We start from the raw sequence: 19850 nt of genomic DNA, 5'->3' as shown, positions 1-19850 counted from the left end.
GCGGCGGGGCGGGCGCGCGCCCTCAGCGCCGGCGCGCAGGAGGCGGCGGGGCCGGTGCGGGCGCTGGAGCCGCCGGCAGGAAGATGGATGCGCCGTGCTCGTCCCTCGCTGCTCGGCGTCTTTCCCTGGCGGCACGGTGAGCGGCGGCGGCGGCCGAGAGTGTCGCTCGGTGCCCGCGGCAGTAGAACAATGACCGGCCGGCTGCGGGGGGCCGGGGCGGCGGCGCGAAGGGGGAGAGGAAGGATGGAGGTGATGGACGGGAGGGAAGCGCGAGCGAGAGCCGGCGTTGGTGATGGAGAGGAGATGGCGGGAGAGGTGTGGCAGGCGCAGCCCGCAGCCGCCTCAGCCTCTCGCGGCCCTGCACCATTGTATGCCCGCCGGTCATTGTCCGCCCGAAGCGGGCGCGGCGCGCTGGGTGCGGCGGCTGGTGCAGGGAAGGGAAGGGATGCTCCGGGGCTGGGGGCGTTCGATGGAGCCCGGGCTGGGCCTCGGCGCCGCGGGGGAGCCCGAGCGGAGCGAGGCCAGCGCGGCCCTGCGGGCGCTCCTGCGCTCCTTTCCACTCGCCGTGCATCTGTGCCCGCTCCACCGCTCCCACGGCGGTAGGCAAGGCTTCCTGCCCAGCGGAATGCTCATAATTGCACCTGTGCGTGTCCTGGGCTGTCAGGGCTGGCTTGTCTATATGTGAGAAGGCATTCTGTCTTGCGAACACAGATCCTGCAGAGTGCATCTCTTTGTACATGCAGCGCATGCCTTTTTCACAGCCACTGATGGAGGAAACCTGCCTCTTGGAGTGGTGTGCAATTTATGCTTAAATTACTGGATTGCCATTCCTCAGTTTCATTTTGGCCACTTATGACAGGTCTAGATCCTACATTTGAGTTACCTTAGGACACTGAGTAGCCTGTATGACATTTGTAGCCTGTTTATGTTTTTTGCTGAGAATGTAAATATTGAAAAGATGCTGCTCATACCTTATAGGTTGGGAACATAGAAACATATTTAAAAAATTTAATTTGACCACTTCTAAGGAAAAAAAAACACAGAGGTGCATTTTTAAAGAACATTTGCATTCTGATGCTGTCCTGTGCCGCACTGTGAAGTGACATGTTGGACTCCCATTCTCAACATCTCTGATTTGCTGGGTCAGATTCTGCTGTGGTGCAGGTATCATGCTTGATCTAAGCATCAAGGTAGCTTATCAGGAGGATGTTTTGTTCCTTTTCAGGCAATAATGTGAGGTTTATTGCTTATGCTCTGACTCAGGTTTTGTTTCTATTGATCTGGCCTACTGGTCTGCATAGGAATTTCAAACCCAGGGCTGCTGTCCTGTAAATAGTACTCAGCCTGGTTCAGACAGAACACCTGGTGATTTTAAAAGGTTTTCTAGGAGTAAGTATGATTTTGGTGAAATCTGGGAGTGGTGAGACAGTCGTTGTTGAAGAGGGCACAAGACACAAGTAGTCTATCAGTAGTTCTGTGTCAATCAAAAGATGCCATGGGCACCTTGATGCAAGGACATCAAACTATTGAGAGTGGATCCAGAGCAGGATGACCAAGATGGGGAAAGGTCTTGAGGACGAGGATTAGGAGGATCAGCTGATGACATTTGCTTTGTTCAGCTTGGAGAAGAGAAGGCTGAGGGATGACCCCATCACAGCCTACAGCTTCCTCAAGGGGGTCAGCAGATGGGGAGGTGCTGATCTCCTCTGTCTGGTGACCAGCAGTAGGACACAAGGAAATGGAATGAAACTGCATCAGGGAGGTTCAGACTGGACAGTGGGAAAATCTGCTTCATTGGGAGGGTGGCTGGAACAGACTTTCCAGGGAAGTGGTCAGGACACTAAACCTGTCAGAGTTCAAAGACTACCTGAATGATGCTCTTAGTCATGCAGTTTAGTATTAAGTGGTCCTCTGAGAAGCAGGGAGTTGGACTCAGTGGTTCTCATGGGTACCTTCCAACTTGAGATACTCTGTGATTCTACTCAAGCTGTGTGATTGGAGCCAGTTCCACCCTTGCTTCCACAGGAAGCAAAATCCCAAGGAGAAGCCTCAGGGAGGAAAGGCTGAAAAGTTTTTGCTGGGATTTCCATAGGAGTTACCCAGTGGAGGTGGCTGCTAGGAGCTGTTGGTGGATTGCCCCTTTGACTTTGTCTGTTTCCCAGAACTATGGCAATGTGGGGGTCTGCTGGGATTCCCTGCTTGTCAGCAGAACTCCTAGCAGACAGGAGTAGACTGTCAGTGACGTACTGCAACCTTTCCGACTTCCTGCTCTCTGACTGACTGTTTTGGTAGTGCCTAAGGTAGAAAAATATGGCTCTCACCTTGGAGATGATTTTGAGCCGGGTATTTCCAGTGTCCTCTCCAAGACTAAGTTCAAGCTCTGTGATACTGCTAATATATTGACTCAGCCTCCCTTCTGAGAACCTTGCCCCTGTCACTTTAAGTGGCTTTTGATAATCCTCCTGCTTTCAGAGGCCATTCCCAGCTAAACAATCTTCTGTGTAAGAGCTTTGCACATTAAGAATTGAACATAAGGTGAGGCTTACGTATGTATGGTTATGTATGGTTGTGTATGGTTGTATTTTAAGGAGGTGATTGGCTATTTTAATTTGTAAATATATGCTGGGTTCTGGTAGACTTTTTACTTTCAAGACTTCAGTGTAGCTGGAAAGATGCTGCATAAGGACCTCGGGGTATTCAAGTTAGGAAAATGCTGTGAAATGTAACCATAGAATGATGCCCAAAATAATTTTCAATTTTGATCTCTATTAATTAATTTAATAGTTGATATTGTGGTTTAGAAAGTTACAAAAATAGTCCTCCAACTGTAACAAAGGTGTGGGGATGGATTCCACTGCTGTAAGGCTGGTATAACTCAGATGTAGCTTGAGCAGTTGAAATCCAAGGAGTTTGTTAATTATAAACTCTGGGGTTTTCCCCTCTTCTTTTTAACCAAACTGTGTGAGCCTGAAGATGCTTTCACTACTCAGTCATGGTAATTTTTAATAGTGGTAATTTTTTTTCTTCCTATTGGCTTTGTGAAGTTGTGAGGCAGCAAAATAGTGCTTGCCAGATGCCCAAATTTTGAGTCACTTTCCAGTGATGTTGTATCTTCTACATCCATCAGATTTCTCTTTAATCTTTGTGCATGGCAATGCAATATTTGTACTACAAGACTGCAAACCAAATGTTTTTGTTTTAAAAAACAAATTTTAAAAATATTTATGTTAATATTATTTACTTGAATTTTAATTACATGTTTGCATTATGTGTTTTGAAATCAATAGCCTCCAAGCAGGTAACATCTTCAAAGTTCCTCTATAAATCTATATCCCTTCAAGGTCAGGTCTTTATCAGATTATAGCAAATTTATCTCCCTATCTTCAGAGATGGATTCTCTGCTACCTTCTCTTTACAGGTCTGTGCAAAGCATCTGTACAGTTCTGTGTCATCAGCTCTCAAAATCCAGAATCCGTGAGGTAGAAGAATGTAATTTTGGTAGTACTTCTAGTTTCTGTATCTTTAAAGTCTGTTTGAATTTCTCCTTTAAAATATGAGGACTAGAAATCTTCGCTCCAGGAGGTAGGGCTCTAAATAGAAAACTCAACAGCGTGCTAGAAGAACCATGAGAAAGCTCTATGGTGTGGCCACACTGAACGCTGTCAGGTCAAATGAACATAAACACAGCTTCTTTGGAAATGACACAGCGATCATAGTCTGCAGTTTGGACTCTGAAGCATCCAATTGAAAGGAAAAATAATATATGCAGTATTTTCAGGAACATGGGCTTTCAGTTCTTCTTGCTAGAAGTGATGATGCTGTATAGTTTGCTTGCCATGCATTTGGATCACTGGTGGGTTGCTGAGAAACCATCACTCATCCTGTAAACTTTAGGATCTGCACTTTCTCTAGAAGATCATATTTGGACATCACAGCGTGCATCAGCCATGGTCACAGGAGAAGCAAAGTGAACTGATACATGTGACTATCCACACAGTGGCATTTCACAAGAAAGAGGCACACAAGTGCAGCACACACTTTAGTACACAGCTGTGCAGTGAAACCTTCTCAGTTAACAGTTTAACAAATACCAACAAATAAGGAATGTAAATGAAGATTAGATAGAATACAGTTCCTTTTCTAACTTTGGATGAAATGTACTTTAATAAATAATAAAGCAGACTGATGTGCTTGAGAAAGTTGTTAGGATAGAAGAGCTAGTATGGTATGGCACATCTTCTTTTATGTTAAAAATGATAATGCAAAGTATAACAGCATCTCAGATTCTTTTATAAAAAATAATGAATTATTTGAATTACTTGAGAGCAGCTGATGCTAAAATGCGTGTTGGCTCACATTATGCATTCACATTATACATTTATGCATTCCTTCCATCTCCATCCAGGAGGTAATATCTTCACCCCATACTGCATTTCTCAAGCTATTAGTTTATTTTTTGAAATTGTATATTAAAATAATCCTTAAAGTGCTTAAGGGAAAGACCTGTTAAAGCTTACATTGCATGGACTGTAAACAAAGGGCCTAAATATCATGGAAATTAAAACTGGAAAACATGGAAAAGAAAAAACAGTTGTTGAAAATTGCATTTGAGGTACTAGGTGGTTTAGGGTAACCAGTAATGAGTGAGCATATAATGTTGTGAGAAATGGTAGAGTCAGGGCTTCTGGATTTTTTTTTTTTTCTCCTATATGTGCACTGGTTTGCTAATACTCACTAAGCTGTTTTTTTTTTTTTTTTAATGGGTGCAGAAATACTTTTAATTTTTCATTTCTATAATGTAAGCAAAATACTAAGAACTCCAAATGTTACAACTGACAGAAATTAATACTGTTTGGCATGTATTTGGGGTAGGCTTGGTATACAAAAATTATAAAAAGACTTAAAATGATGTTAATACATAACATACACTTAGATTTTCATGAACATGAATGTGATTTTTGTTTTATGTTCTGTGGTTTGTAGGTAAGTCCTTGGGGTTTTTTTCCCAGTATTTATTTGTACTTAATATTTAAGGTTCTGTAAGATGTTCTATTCCATCTCTGTCCATTGGTGAGGAACAAAATGAGATGCAGTCATTTTTTTGAGAATCTGCCTTATTTAATATAGCTCTTTATAATATCCCCTTTTCATATCCCCTCTCTGACAGGAAATGGTGATCAGTTACAATAAGTCTTAGGTGAACAAAGAGTATGTGGGGACTATTGCACTGGAAAAAGATTGGATTATTTACATCTGAAAGAATAATTGTGCTGGTTACTGTTTGGAAAGACTGTGTAATTGTTTGGAAGCTCTTTCAAGAACAAAGCTGTGAGTTTAGTGTGTGTCCAGTACCTGTTTCAGAGGCACAGTGGAGAGCTGGCAAACATCTGTGCCTTTGCTGTGGTTGGATCACTGCCCCAGCCATGTCCAGCGAGGCTGCTTGCAGATCCCTTCTGCATTGTCACGGGTTGTTGTGGGCTGCAGTGTGACCTACATGGTGCTGTTTCCTTGGAATATGTGGTGGGTATCTGTGACCAGCATGGTAGCCTATGTTAGGTGAACTCAGTGAGGATGTAAGCATTGTCCTTGGAAATTTATTTGAAATTATATACAGTAGCTTAATGCTTATTCAAATCTCTCTGAAATTACCACAGAATATTTTTCTGGTTTCAGCCTTAATGAAAAACTGCCCATTCTCCTGAATGCCTTATGATTGAAACCTCTTAATTTTTTTTTGTGCTTTGTCACATCATGTATGAACCAGCATCTCAGCTGGATCTGGTGGGTGGTGTTTCATGCTTACACCTTTTCCAGCAGAGAAATCAGCTCATCACCTGCTTATATGGGAGGAGAGTGCTGCTGCTCTGGTCATCATAATACAAATGGAAGCTGGTGCTTTCATTTATAAAGCAGCAGAGTTCAGCTAAATATCATCTTGTAAGTTTTCAGGGGTGCTTTTTAAATAGTAAAATGTAAGGATAAATTCTACATTTAACATGAGTTTCACTTTTTTCTAGTTGTTTATTTGTCAAGTTCTGTTCTTCCCATTATGAGCACAGCTACTTAAGTCAGCATGTGTGGTGCTACATGGAATGTTTTAATTTGTTTTGTTTTGTTGGGAAACACAGACAAAGCATGACAGGTACTTATTTCTCAGCTGAGCTGTGACACTGGTGGAAAATATTTCTGTTGTTTCAGACCATTCTTAAAGAGTTCACAGCCTGTAGGGATGACAAAGGAACCTATCTTTCCTCATGTGATGGAAGGGTAAGATTCACAACAATTTGCAAATGAGAAAAAACTATTAATTGTAATGTAATAATTTTTATTTTTAGAGGTATATTGAGTCTAAAAGATTTATAGAAATGACTAATGTAAAAGATGTGTTTACATTTCTGCTAGAAAGTTAATGTGAAGAGATAGCTAGCTTTGATTTTGCTGAACTTCCCTGGTAATGGCAACATCCATATTCTTTTCACAGAAAATGGAAGGAAAAGGCAAGAGGGATACAGGACACATGAAATTAGAGCAGTGTGTACATGAGGTTTTTTAAGGCATTGATGGCAATAGAGTGGGGGAAGAAAATACATTTTTTTAAGCTATATTGAACTGCAAGTTGATAAGAAACTGTGAGAAGGTAGTAATCTACCTTGGTTGGAAGTAAGGTATTCAAAAAAAGAAAACAGTTCATTGTAGATATCTGTGTTGTTAAAAGTGGATGTGGGAGGCCAGAGTACAGATTTTTTTAATCTGTTCTGAAACCAATGTCTGCATTTATTGGCTGTATCAAGAGCTGAGCTAAAAATGGCAAAAACTTCCAAAGTTAACCTTATTCCTTTAAGTAGAGAAATTACTTAAATATCTGACAATTTTTAGTAGTGAGTGTAAGATACCTTCCTCTGGTATCTGTAAGACAAGATGTGATCATTCATACAGCCTTCGAAGGGAAAGGAGGGGTTTTCAGGAGAAGGATCTGGGGCATGAACTTTCCCTTTCTGTTGTTTTCTTGTTTATATGCATTTCAATTAAAAGAGGGTTTTGTTGGGTTGTTGAAGTCAAATCAAGGAGAGCCTGATACAATAAACTCCATGAATTGCAGTGTTTCTCTTCTAGGTGGCGCATGTTGTCTGTTGGTTGAATGTGATCCACTTGCATAAAATAATGCGCAAAGTACAGAACCACTGAAATGTTTTGTTAAGCCCCCATCTTGCAGTGAGCTGAGCAGGTTGTTAGAGCTTGTTCTGACAGTCCTGCCATTCTTAAGTAGAGCCTCCAGTCAGTATGCATTTGCATCTTGTGCTGAAAAGTACTGATTCTGAAAAATGTCCACTTGCTTTTGGGATAGGGCAGGATTTTCTTTATTACTGTTAGTGTTCTCTGTCTGCATTGTGTTGTGCCAACTTCTAGGAAAATAACTGTCTGAGAAAGAGACAGATGGTATTTTAGCCACAAAATACTAGAATATTGTTTTAACAAATCTGCTTAGCTTTGCTGCGGGTAACAATAATGCTTCTGTACCCTTTCTGCTGTTTCCATGGAGTCACCAGCTTGGATAGGGCTTTTTTGGTTCATGTTTTAGAGCAAGGGCCAATGGTAATTTTAGCATGAGCAGCCTAGCAGTACCAGATTCATCCCGTATTCCTTGTGTAGAGCCTCATATCCAAGGGATATTGTGAGCTCAGTTCAGAAGGTATTTTAGTATTCCTGAAAATTATTACGGTATTGATTAGAAATCAAGCTATAATACAGTGATTTTTGTGCAGTCAAAATCAGAGATGGTTAGGATTTGCTCTTAAGAGCTGTTTGTCAGGTCTGAGCTGAGTTTTTGAGTTGATGTTGATACACTGAATTATGATGTAATACTAAAATAATATAACTCATGCTTTTAATCACAGTTTTCATTAATTATGTATTTTGTTATGTGTCGTAACACACAGAGAATGGTATGCAATAATTAGGGGTTGAATTTTATTCTGAAAAAACGCAAAACATAGATGAAACTTGGTAAATAAAATCCAAAGCAAAGACTTAATTTAGGATTAATTCAAATCCCACTAGGCAAATGAGATTTTGGAGGCACGGGGAGTTGTGTATGGCTGGTGTTCCTGTTGTAGCTAACAGAGTTGGTGCAGTAATGGGAATTAGCTTATGTGGAAATACTATTTCCTTAAAGTATTGCCTAAGACCGGATCAATCAACAAGCATGAATCCAGTCTGGCTACTGGAATTTCCAGCAGGTAAGCACTCTAACAGCTGCTCTAGTTCCAAGGGATTTTCACCATTTTGTGAGAATAGAAATGCCTCTCTCAGAATTGTTGCAGATTGTTGGCAGAGATGGTGAAGCTTAGAAAGGTCATGAGGATTTGTCAAGGATGAAAAAGCTTCTCATAATACTCTCATCATGCTTCCACATTCTGAAGTTCTGGTTCTAGAGTGAAGATTGGGATCTAGAGCCAGAGTGCTTGGATCAGCCGTTGTGATTTGGAGCACCCCCTCATGTTAGGGTTACCTAACCTGAATCACAGCACTCTTTTCTGATGGAGAGTTGGGTCAGTGGGGTTCCAAATTAGCATGTTAATCGTTGTCTTGGCAAGAGCTGAATTGCTGGCTCTGGGCTCAGAGAAAAGCAAGTTTAGATCGGAGTTTTTGCTTGTTCACATAGGTAAATCCTGTTCACAGTGCAGCCACTCCTTGAGCAGAACCAACTGTCTGAGAGCAAGGTGTTAGGAGGAGCACATGTATGAGATAGGGTTTCTATCTGCTCTTGCCCTCAGAAAACAGAAAATTGTAACTGAAATTAAACTATCACTCTTGGTGTGAGCTCAGATGGAGGCAGAGCTTTCCTATGGGCAAGAAAAATAAAAGTCCCTTTCTTTTAATTGCAATTTTAGCTATACACACCTTGTTCATTGGTGATAAAATTATTTGATCGTGCGGCAAGTTCCTCTTTAGTAAAACATAGATGATCACACAAACGAGACAATTAAAAAATTTCTGATAGTCCCTCCCTAATACTTTAGGTGTTGTGTTATTCCTATAAACTTCCTTCTGGGACTGCAGATTTTGGAGGAGTCAGTAAGAGATGCTCTGTCAGAGGTGATTGGTTGATCCTTGAAATTGACATACTGGTGCTTGGTGAGCTGGTGCTTGCACTAGCATCCTTCTGGAAGTATGTTCTTCCTTGTAATAGGGACTTCTGTGGAAGAGGACTGTCAAATACTGGGGTACATAAGCAAACTTGGCATGTGCCCTGTTTCTCACTGTTGATAGAACAGGTTATGTGTATTAGTTCGCTGGGCTGTTAACTTTCACACGCTGGTAAGAAGTGATTGTCAGTTGGGCAGAATTGCGTAGTTTGCTCAGTTTTATGTTGTCTGAAACTGCCTTCCTGCTCTGGAAAACCTGAGGCCATTGATGCCTTTTCCTTTCTGGTAAGTCTTACAGAATCAAGTGTACTAGTATGAATGGCGAGCAGATTTACTTTGAGCACCTTACTCTGTTCTACAAGGGGAACATTAGCACTTTTCAGAAAGGCCAGTGAGGTTTGGAACCCCAGCTGAGGTTCAGTCAGGTCACAAAACCCAAACCTAGCAAGGGACTAGACAGACAGTAATTTACAGAGGCAGAGTCTTTTCCAGAGTTAGCATGCAGTGATGATGTGGTTATAAATGTGTGCTTGGCAATACTGACCAACAGAATCCAATCCGACAAGGGTTTGCAGCTTCTTCAGGCTGCTTTTCTTTATCATGAGAGCAGGAAATTTGACTTGCAGTTGTGTAGGTCAGTTTGAGAATGGATGAAGGGGAAGAGTGGCTGCTATTGATTGTGATCTTTTCCTTTATGCTGTAAAAGTATTTCTGCCAGACAGCCAGTTGATGTCAGTTTTATTAAATAAATACTGACAAAACTCACAGGTGGTGTGAACTGAAGTAATAGTTTGGTTGCCATTTTCAACAGTGTTTAATTAGTGTATGGTTTGAAAGACCTGCTTGGTTTTGACACAGCTGTTTCATTTTCAAGTGTGAAAATATATAAATCAAAATAATATTCTCAGCAATGATGTATTGATTTCTCAATAGCAGGGCATTTTCATAAGACACTTCCAATATTTCCAAAGGAAAAATATCAAGGTTTCAATTTATTTTCTGTTAGGCAGGGAAATTCTTAACTTACAAGACTTTTCACACTACACATATTGTGACTTTTATTAAAGCTCTAGATTAGGAGACTGTATTGAAATCTACTTAGATTCTACCTCTTTTCTTCCTTCCTCCTATCCTGCAGCACTTTCTAATTTTTTAATGCTGAGAAAGGAAGAGATTTAGAAATTACACAGAACAGATTTGTCTTACAGTCTTAATTATGATCTGGTGTATAATACGATGCCTTCAGACTCAGTAGGGCCAGTACAATTTTAGGGAGAGATGCAACCCTCAGGTTAGTAGGGTGATATTGTGAACTTAGGAGACTCTGCGAAAACCTTCATGTGTTGTGCAGAGAATTGGCTTTTCGTTATTGATGACACCAAGGTATTTGGAGGGACAAAGAAGTAAATAATATTGATTAGGAAAATAAAGTAAAATGTTGTTAGATTTGGGAACAAAAATCCAAGCCTAATCTTTCCCTTTCCCTTTCCCTTTCCCTTTCCCTTTCCCTTTCTAGACTTTCATCCCACAAACAAACTTTTCTCAAATGCAAAGTTCAGCCACTGTGCAGCAGCCTACACCAACTATTCAACCAAGCTACACTTCACTTAGTGTGGGCAGCATTTGTTTCCCTTCCTTTGCTTTGAATCAAAAGGTACTCCATTAATCTCTTATCTCAGACACCTGCTTCCTGTTTGGAAAAAAAAGACTGCTGAGTCTGTTCTTGATTTTCACGATGGCCCAAGGTGTTCTAGAGACCCATGCCTGGGTCTGATAAATCACCACTTTGAACTGTAGTGCAATTAAATTCATCATGCAACACCTGTCAGTGCATATTTTCTCTTCTCTCCAGCTTGTCTTGCACAGAGTCTTGTCTACTGTAGTCCAAGTTATTTCCATTTGAATCTCACTGTAGTATGCCCCACACCTATGATTACAGAATGTGTTTTTAACCTCCAAGTCTGTGGTAAAGAGAGCTGGAGTGACACTGAAAAGAGCCCAAGCATCCAAACCAGGAAGGTTACTCAGCAGAGATGAGAGTTGGGTACTTGTGCCCATCTTCAACAAAGACCTAGAGCAGATAGCACCTATGCAACAAAGGGAACTGTTCAGTTATGTTTTACTTTAAACCTTATTTCATATTTAAAAGTTAATTGGGCTAAATGGTGCTTCTCTGGATCTCTCTTGGGAAAGAAAATTAAGATGTGTTATTATGAATAGTCTGCATACTGCTTAACACTATTGAAGTGTTCTTAGTCAGATCAGAGCTATGAATTCTCAGCCCATCCTAAATATCCATCACTGCAGCATTCTGGTACAATTATGGGGCATTGTTCAAAGCAAGAAGAAGCATGCGTACATTAATTTATTCATTCATCAAGATGAAAGGCAGTATGGCTGATTAAGATTCTAAGAGTTAATGGAATTCTGTTTCCTTCTCTTTTTCTGAGTCCCCAGGCTCATCTCTAAGTACATTTTATGGATTTAGGTACCATGGCAGGCATGTTGGTCTCCCGTTTCTGTTCCCGTTCTAGTCAATGGCCAAGTTCCCTTTCACTTTAGTACAGACTGGTAAAGTGGTTTTCAGCTGCAGGCATTTTTTCGTATTTCAAGTATGATTTTTTTAAACTGTACTTGGGTAGGCAATTGGATATCTATTCTATAAGATTGGAACTTCTTATTATGAGGCTGGAACCAGTTTTTCAGTGGTTCTCCTGTAAAGCTTCTTACTTCACACAAGTGTTTCTATGAGTTTTGGTATTTCAGATGCCTCTTGCATTTGGTGGTTCTCGTATTGGACAGCTGTTGCATAATTAGCAGTCTTTCTAATTGCTATAAATGTACAGCTATATGCATATTCTTCTGTAATGAGGCCTGCTGGGAGATGCATTAAGAGTAAAGGACTGTGGTGGCTGTGGTACAGAAGCATGGTGTGCAGTCAAAACGGACAGCAGCGTCTGGTGTTAGAAAATGGATGGGTTTTTCTGTGTTTTGGAAAGTACTTGGTTCACAGTAAGTGAATTGGATATTTGAACAAGTTGTAAGATTGTTGTGGCAGAGACTACATCTAAGATTTTTGCTCATACCTCTATGACATGTAATAACTAACTGGGGTGGCCTTAATTTTGAGAACTTTTTAGTGTGTGAAATTGCTCCTCTGACGTTGAATGGAAATACTATTGCTGAAACAGAACCTTTTGTTCTGAAATGCGTCTTAGTTTTCATACTGACTGTACCACCATACATGACAGGAGATTTGTTACCGTACTTTGCCTGCTTTGTGATACTGATGGCAAATCCCATGTTTTTCTGCCTAAACAAGGTTTGTGGATGCTCTTGGTTGTACAAACAGCACTCCACAGCTGGAGCATGACAGGGAAAGTGGCCTACAGCTTGCAAGTAATCTTTCTCTACCAGCCTTAGTATTAAGCTGCTGTAAAAATGTCCTGATGCTGTCATTGTAGCACTCTAAAGAAGAACAGGGGCGAGTAAAGTGCTGCAGGAAATGCCTTCAGATGATCGTTTGGTTGGACTTACTGAAACAGGCTCAAAATTCATTCTTGGAACACAGGGACTTTAAGTACTTTTCTTGTCCTTCCTTCTGCTGATGTGTGCAAGTTTTTTTTGAGTTAAACAGTCTTTCATATTTGGAAGTCCCTTCTGTTTTAACATGGGAGATTATAATTCTATTTATCTTTTGTACCTAAAGCAAATAAAATATTAAAAAAATGTGCAACCTGACAATAATGGAGGAAAGCTTGCCTGGAATCTAGCACTGGAGCTCTAATCATTATTGCTGGAATGTTTGACCACTACCACTACACTGTGCTCTGTCCCATTCTTTGCAGTCTTAATGTTTCAGTGCTTTGCCCATCTCTAAACTGATATCCCAGATCTCCAAACATTATTTCAGCTAGCGGCCACAAATGGGAATAATAATGCTATAAAATTAAAATGAATACAGGGATAATGATGATGTTTGTCCAGAATTTTATTTTTTACTGTTAATAACCAGATGTTAAAACCCCAGTTGTTAGATTACAGTGTGATACTGGCATTTCTTGCCTCATTTGTAAATTAGGATCTTAATCCTCCAGAAGGCGTAGGCACTCATTTCTTACTCCATGGGGGCAGTTTCTAGTCTGAACAGGCGCTTGCATGTTACTCGTTTTCTGCTTCCCCAGAGGCCTGGAATGCTGACTGAGGACTTACCTTTTCCTCTTGTGACAGGTGGTAGCAGTGTTGTGGAGAGTCTTTGAGTTTGGCACAGGATCTTGAAGAGGATCAGGAGTTGGGAAGGGGAAGAGAATGATATTGTTGGTCGATCCTTCACACTAAATTGTCTGGTTTGTGGTTACCTCAGACTGCAAGGATTGGAGTAAATAACCTGTCCTTCCAGTCTCGTACTCTCAATAGCACTGATCTTTATGGTAAATGAACACCTGTCTTCAATGCATGGTGCCCCTTTCTGAGAACAGAAAAGGGCAAGCGTGGAATTCCCAAAAGCGTGGCAGGCTGGTGTTCAGAAGCATGATTGTGCTGGGATCTGCCTTGTAGGTTTTCAGGCAAAGATTGCAGTGTTTTGGAGATGGGAGCGCTCTGTTGTGTTCTGTAAGCATGTGAGCTGTCCAGATGCAGCGTCCACTGACAGATAATAGTATGTCTTATTTCTTACAGAGCTTTCAAAGCAGCTGAGTCCAGGACCTTAAGGAATGTCACGCAGTAGTAGTTGAACTAACTAACACTGAAAGGAACAGAAGAAGATGGCAATCCATATTTGAAATAAACGTGTGGACCCTCTGATAAAAAACCATGTCAAAAAAAGGACGGAGCAAGGGCGAAAAGCCTGAGGCACTGATTGTTGCTCTACAGGCTGCCAATGAGGAACTCAGGACTAAGCTAACAGACATTCAAATTGAGCTGCATCAGGAGAAATCTAAGGTCAGTGACAGTTTGGTTTTAAATAAAAGTGTCTGCTGAAGAAGACAAACACGTGGAAAAAATAGTAGCACAGAATTCAACAGTGGCCACACAACTTTTTCCTAAAAAAGTGGTCTGATTCTTTCCCAACATACAACATTTACTATGGATGTGCTATGGCTTCCGTGGAAAAGACTCCATTTTACTGAGCTACAAGTTGGAGAAACCTCTGGCCCTCAAATTGAGCAGTATGTGAAAGTTGTAGGAATTTTGCTTTTTCTGAGCCCTTCAGTTTTCTGGTGAATTAGACTACTGGTTTAAAAAGCTTTTAGAAAAATGAACACATATATAGGGAGTCTGATTTCCTAAGGAAATACTAAAAGTACATGTAGCATCATTGTGTGAGGCAGGACACCTGGAGAAGAGAGAGTTTTTTGTTTGAGTAAAGACAATGTCATCTACGTGAATACCTCAGGAGCTGGCCTGTATTTTGTTGTAGGAGGATTGTCTGGGGTCTCAGCGGGGTTTTTTCTCAATTTGACATGGATGTGTCTGGGTGGGCTTGTTTTGATAATGTTAAGTTGGCAGCAGATGACTTTCATTTTATCTCAATGTAGGTTGCTAAGCTCGAAAGAGAAAAGACTCAAGAAACGAAGCGTATCCGCGAAGTGGAGCAACGCAAGCAGACCGTGCAGATCACAGAGCTAAAAGCCAAACTCCATGAGGAGAAAATGAAGGAGCTGCAGGCTGTGAGGGAGAACCTCATCAAACAGCACGAGCAGGAGATGACGAGAATGGTGAAAGTCCGAGACAGTGAAATCCAGCGCCTGAAGTCGGCGCTGTGCGCGCTGCGGGATGGGAGCAGTGATAAAGTACGGACAGCGCTGACTATTGAGGCTCGTGAAGAGGCCAGGAAACAGTTTGACTCTGAGCGCCTTAAGCTGCTGCAGGAAATTACTGAGCTGAAGTCTGCCAAAAAGCAGGTAGATGAGGCCCTTAACAATATGATCCAGGCCGACAAGATCAAGGCAGGCGATCTTCGGAGTGAGCATCAGTCCCACCAAGAGGCCATTTCCAAGATCAAGTGGGAGAGTGAAAGGGATATTCGACGCCTGGTCAGTAATCAGAACAGTTCATGTGTTCTCTTAGGCTGCACTGAGTTTGCCTTTTTTGTCTCTTAGCTTTTTCTGTGTAACAGATCTCTTGCAATGCAGCTCACTTTGAAAAAGTATTACAGATTTCTCACTGTCATTTTTCAGGAATAAATAGATCACTGTGAGTCAGCTATAACACTGTTATGGCAGTTAACAGCTGAAATTAGGAGAGTGATTGGCCTAATCCATAAGGATGTGGCTCTCTGATTTGTTAATACATGCAAGGTGCACAGGGTTAGATAAAGAGCATTTGCATCTGCACTTGCAATTTTTTGTTTTCTCCAGCCTGTGTTATGGTATCCTAAACACAATAAACCATGGCAGGAGAGGAGATACCTTTTGGGTTGGCCTTGGTGTAGCCTTCAGTAATTACTGTGGAAAATGAACAAAAAGAAGCCCACACCAGCAAAGGTGCAGGTTGCATTGTTTCCCTGTGTCGTGGTTTAGAAACTTCCCAATTTGTTCTCCCACTTAATCTTTCTAAACCACTTACTCACTCCCCAATCCCTGCAGTGGGCTGGGGAGGAGAACTGGAGGCACAAAAGGTAAAGATGAGATCATGAATTGAAGTAAGACCACTTGACTGGAAACAGCAATGAGATATGTACATGAGAGAGAAGAGTGACTTACATGCAAAATGCTCACCATGGAGCCTGCAACCTGACCACAGCCATGCTACCTTCATCCAGAAGGGAGCCCTTCCCCCATACCCAGAAAATGACATGAGATGATAGAGAATAATCTCTCTATATTGCAAAAATTGACCTTGTCCTGGCCAGAACCGGGACACACTGTCATGTGGACAGCTGGACCTGCTTGTAATGGTGGAAAGTGTAGCTTAAAAATTGGAATTCAAGAATTTAGAATTAAGTAAAATAAATAGGAATTTAAGCTGTCAAGAATGATACACCCCCTCCCCCCCCATTCACAATCTGCATCCTAGAGGTGTATTCTTGTGTTGCCAAAATGCTCAGTGAATGTGCTCCTGTGCTCCAAATTAAGGGTATGGCTCAGACTATGTTGTTCTACAGGCCTGGTGCAGTATGGTGGAGCAGATTTGAGGGGTGATCACTGCTCTTAAGTAAATCATACAATACAAATTACAAATTGGAGAAATGCTGTTGCCTTCACACAGTAATATTGTTCTGATGTTTCTTTCATTCAGATGGATGAGATCAAGGCTAAAGACAGGATCATATTTTCATTGGAGAAAGAACTGGAGACACAGACAGGCTATGTGCAGAAGCTGCAGCTGCAAAAGGAAGCTCTGGATGAACAGCTCTTTTTGGTGAAGGAGGCAGAGTGTAACATGAGCAGTCCCAAGAGAGAGATCCCAGGAAGGGCTGGAGATGGTTCGGAGCACTGCAGCAGCCCTGTATGCAGGTTTTACTGGTCCCTGAAAAACAGTAGCATGGATGTGTGTTTCTTTCTGACGTATCTTCTCAGGCCCTAGGAAAATATTCTCACTCATTCACTAAAGACAAGTTAATTTTCATAGAGTCTTCAGAGGGCATGCTAGTTGGACAAAACTTTGTACTGCTGGTTTTCATCAGTTGTTCTAGTCACAAATATAACACATCCTGAATAATCAGTGCCCCTTTGAAAGAATCATCGATGAACTTAATACCTAGATAGCATGCATCCTCAAAACCAGATAGAATTACAAGGATGAGCAGGGAGGGGCAAGGAAAACGCTGGGCGTGGAGAATCTGTGAGACCCTTAGGAGATCCTCCTCTTTGTCTGTATCCCACAAACAGCCCTTGGGTGTCATTCAGAAAGCACACAAGTCACCCACTGTGTGACTAAACAGAAGATGTTTACACAACCAATACATATTTAAATGCATATTTACATATATAGGAATGAGAAATAAGAAAGTAAATGTAATTGATACAGAAAGGGTTGTCCTGGCTTTTTCACCTGAGGTAGTGGCTCAGCAAATAGAAGCAACCCATAGGAAAAGGCAATAAAAATTAGAATCTTTTAGCTTTTTTATCTCTGTCATAAAAACTTATCATCTGTTTGGTTGCTTTCTCTTAATTTTTTAAAATGGTTTAAAATTTTCAGTTAAAGTATCCCCAGATACTTCCTCCTAAATATATATATATATATATATATTTGCCAACATATTCAGTACTGTCAAGGTCCCTGAAGATAATTTGTTGATGACAGCTTAGGTTGACCAGTGTGTTTTTTTTGAGGATTCTTTTTCCAAGCATGTATTTTGAAGAGAATCAGTAACTGTGTGACATTGCTGCTCACGCACAGGACTTGCGCAGAAACCAGAAGAGGATAGCAGAGCTGAATGCCACCATACGGAAGCTGGAAGACCGGAACACGTTGCTTGTTGATGAGCGAAATGAGCTGGTATGTGAGCTCTTGCACCTGCAGACAGAGGAGGTTGAGAGCCACGGGGAAGGGCAAAGAGAGGGAGGATCCAAGGGTAAAGCTGGTGATGAACATGCCTTGTCCATCCATCAGGCCCATCACTCAGGAGGCTGAGGAGGACTTTTTATCCTAGAATAAAACAGTAATTTCATTGAAATTACCTAAGTACAAAATCCCAGTGGAGGTTGAAGCAGCAAGGCTTGTAGGATTCTGTGTGAATGCTTCTGTTCCCTCCTTCTGAGCACACACCATGTACTTGGTGACTTACCTTGTGCACGGTGAGACTTACCTTGTAAATGAAATAATGTCTGTTAGGTCTGTAGTCCAGTATTTAACCAGGTTGAAAATAGTGAAGTACTGAATCTAGAAAGAATTGACAACTGTGAATTGATCCCTTTATCTGATTGTCTACTCTGTGGTGATATCTGTGTGTTGAATCAGGACCCTGGCTATTTAACCTGTTTATATTCCTACTTCTGTGCTTAAGGATGAGTGAGGGTGATAAATTGAACTCTTAATAGGTTTTTTATTCCTGAGCTAGAAATCTTAATGCATTCCTTTCATATCAGTTTAGCCAGCTTCAATGTTCTTTATGTCATAATTGCAAAATAGATGTCAAGATTGCAAATTACAAGTATATTCATGTGTTTCTCATGACAATTATTAATTGCTATTATCAATCCAGTTGAAGCGTGTCCGAGAAGCTGAGAAACAATGTAAACCTCTTCTGGAAAAGAACAAGTGCCTCACAAAGAGAAATGATGAACTTATGCAGTCTTTGCAGCGCATGGAAGATAAACTCAAAGCAGTCACTAAAGAAAATATAGAAATGGTTGGTACTGAAGAGCAAAATGAGTATTACTGGGGGATCTATGTGTTGATGGCCACATCTGCATAGTGCATGATGTATATGAATAGAGAATGTGCATTGTATATGGTGTGTAATACTATTGCTAAGATACAGCCATGGTTTGGTCTGTATTATTACAGATTTACGTACCATAACATAGTGTACTATGCATACATGGGCAGGCAATATATTTACATGAATGCATAATCACAGTCTTTAATTATATTTTCAAAGTTAGAATATTGAGTGTCAATTGTTTCAAAAAAAAAAAGAAAGAGGAAAATGTTATATCATTGTGGCATGTCCTACTGTGGGTTTTTTAATCTGGAACTCAAAAAGGAAGCTGTTAAAGAGTGATGTTTTCAGCCAGAATGATGTTCTTGCATCATGTACATGTTCCTTTTAGAGCTGATGACGACAAAGTAGACTTCTGTTATGGCACTAAGCACATGGAACCTTGCCATAAAACAGATGCATAGAAGGTGCATGTGGGACAGGGAGAATGGTGGTGTTTAAATTTGGTTAGGGCTATACATTTCCCATGTCAGGGCCATATGAAGTGGGGTCAAAACAGTTATGTCTGTATATCCTTCAGATGGGATTGCCTTGATTATCAGTCTGCCTCCAGGCCCCATGTTCCTCCACATCCACTGGTGTGGCTTTGGCATTAATGAGAAAGGAGGTGGATGTTCTGGGTTGCCAGATGTAAGCTGGCAGACTGAGGCGACTTCCCTTGCTAAAGGTGTTCATGGACCTTGCCCTGACCTGTAGTAGCCACTGTCCTGAGCAGGCTAAGTGCCCTGCAACGGGAGCAGCTTTCCTGCTGATTAGGCAGAGGTGATCAGATTCACTTTCCTGTCCCACAGAAAAAAGACCTTAGTGTTACACAGCTAATCCACTTAAAGACTCTGCAATTTACCCGTGCCTAGAAGACAGATAAACTTATTGCAGGTGTCATGGGTCAGAATTATTCTTCCACAGCTGTGGCAGTGCAGATCACAGTCCCTTGGAGTCTCCCACAGCAAAGAGAAAGGACTCTGCAACCTGCATGCATTAGGCATCAGTGGGGCAGTACCACTGGTGCGTATCTGTGGTCACAGTGTACACGTGCCCAGTTAGCTCCCTGATATCTGCTCTTCACACTATGGATGCCCAAATCACGAAAGCTGACAAGCTGTTGGTGGCTAGAGCAATTCTCACAGGGTTTAGCCATCTCCTTTCCCACATATGCTCAGGAGCAGGCAGGATATTGACCTGTGGTTAAAATAGATCTGTTATCACAGTTTTTGCCTTTCCTCCTGGTGTGACTGGATGCATGTCTTTAACATGAGTAAAGCATGTTCATTGCCTCACTGTGTGTGGTCCTACATTGAATATCAGTAGGGACATGG

The 19850-nt window shown here is 41.4% G+C and overlaps 1 protein-coding gene across 1 annotated transcript in view; it reads left to right on the top strand.

Moving 5' to 3' along the window:
• The first annotated feature begins 15 nt into the window (after positions 1 to 15).
• The window catches only part of JAKMIP2 (janus kinase and microtubule interacting protein 2), a 33915-nt gene continuing 14080 nt past the window's right edge, over positions 16 to 19850 (top strand). Inside the window, exons 1-6 of the mRNA XM_041489959.1 lie at positions 16 to 136; positions 13824 to 14087; positions 14684 to 15181; positions 16386 to 16595; positions 17490 to 17588; positions 18295 to 18441. Coding sequence (XP_041345893.1) covers positions 13959 to 14087; positions 14684 to 15181; positions 16386 to 16595; positions 17490 to 17588; positions 18295 to 18441 — 1083 coding nt within the window. The 5' untranslated portion in view covers positions 16 to 136; positions 13824 to 13958. The remainder of the gene's footprint in view (positions 137 to 13823; positions 14088 to 14683; positions 15182 to 16385; positions 16596 to 17489; positions 17589 to 18294; positions 18442 to 19850) is intronic.

Source organism: Pyrgilauda ruficollis, unplaced genomic scaffold (assembly GCF_017590135.1).
Source record: "Pyrgilauda ruficollis isolate IOZ18807 unplaced genomic scaffold, ASM1759013v1 scaffold97, whole genome shotgun sequence".
NCBI classification, from domain to species: Eukaryota; Metazoa; Chordata; class Aves; order Passeriformes; family Passeridae; genus Pyrgilauda; species Pyrgilauda ruficollis.
The sequence above is the reverse complement of the archived record's forward strand: the minus strand, read 5'-3'. Positions and strand labels throughout refer to the sequence as shown.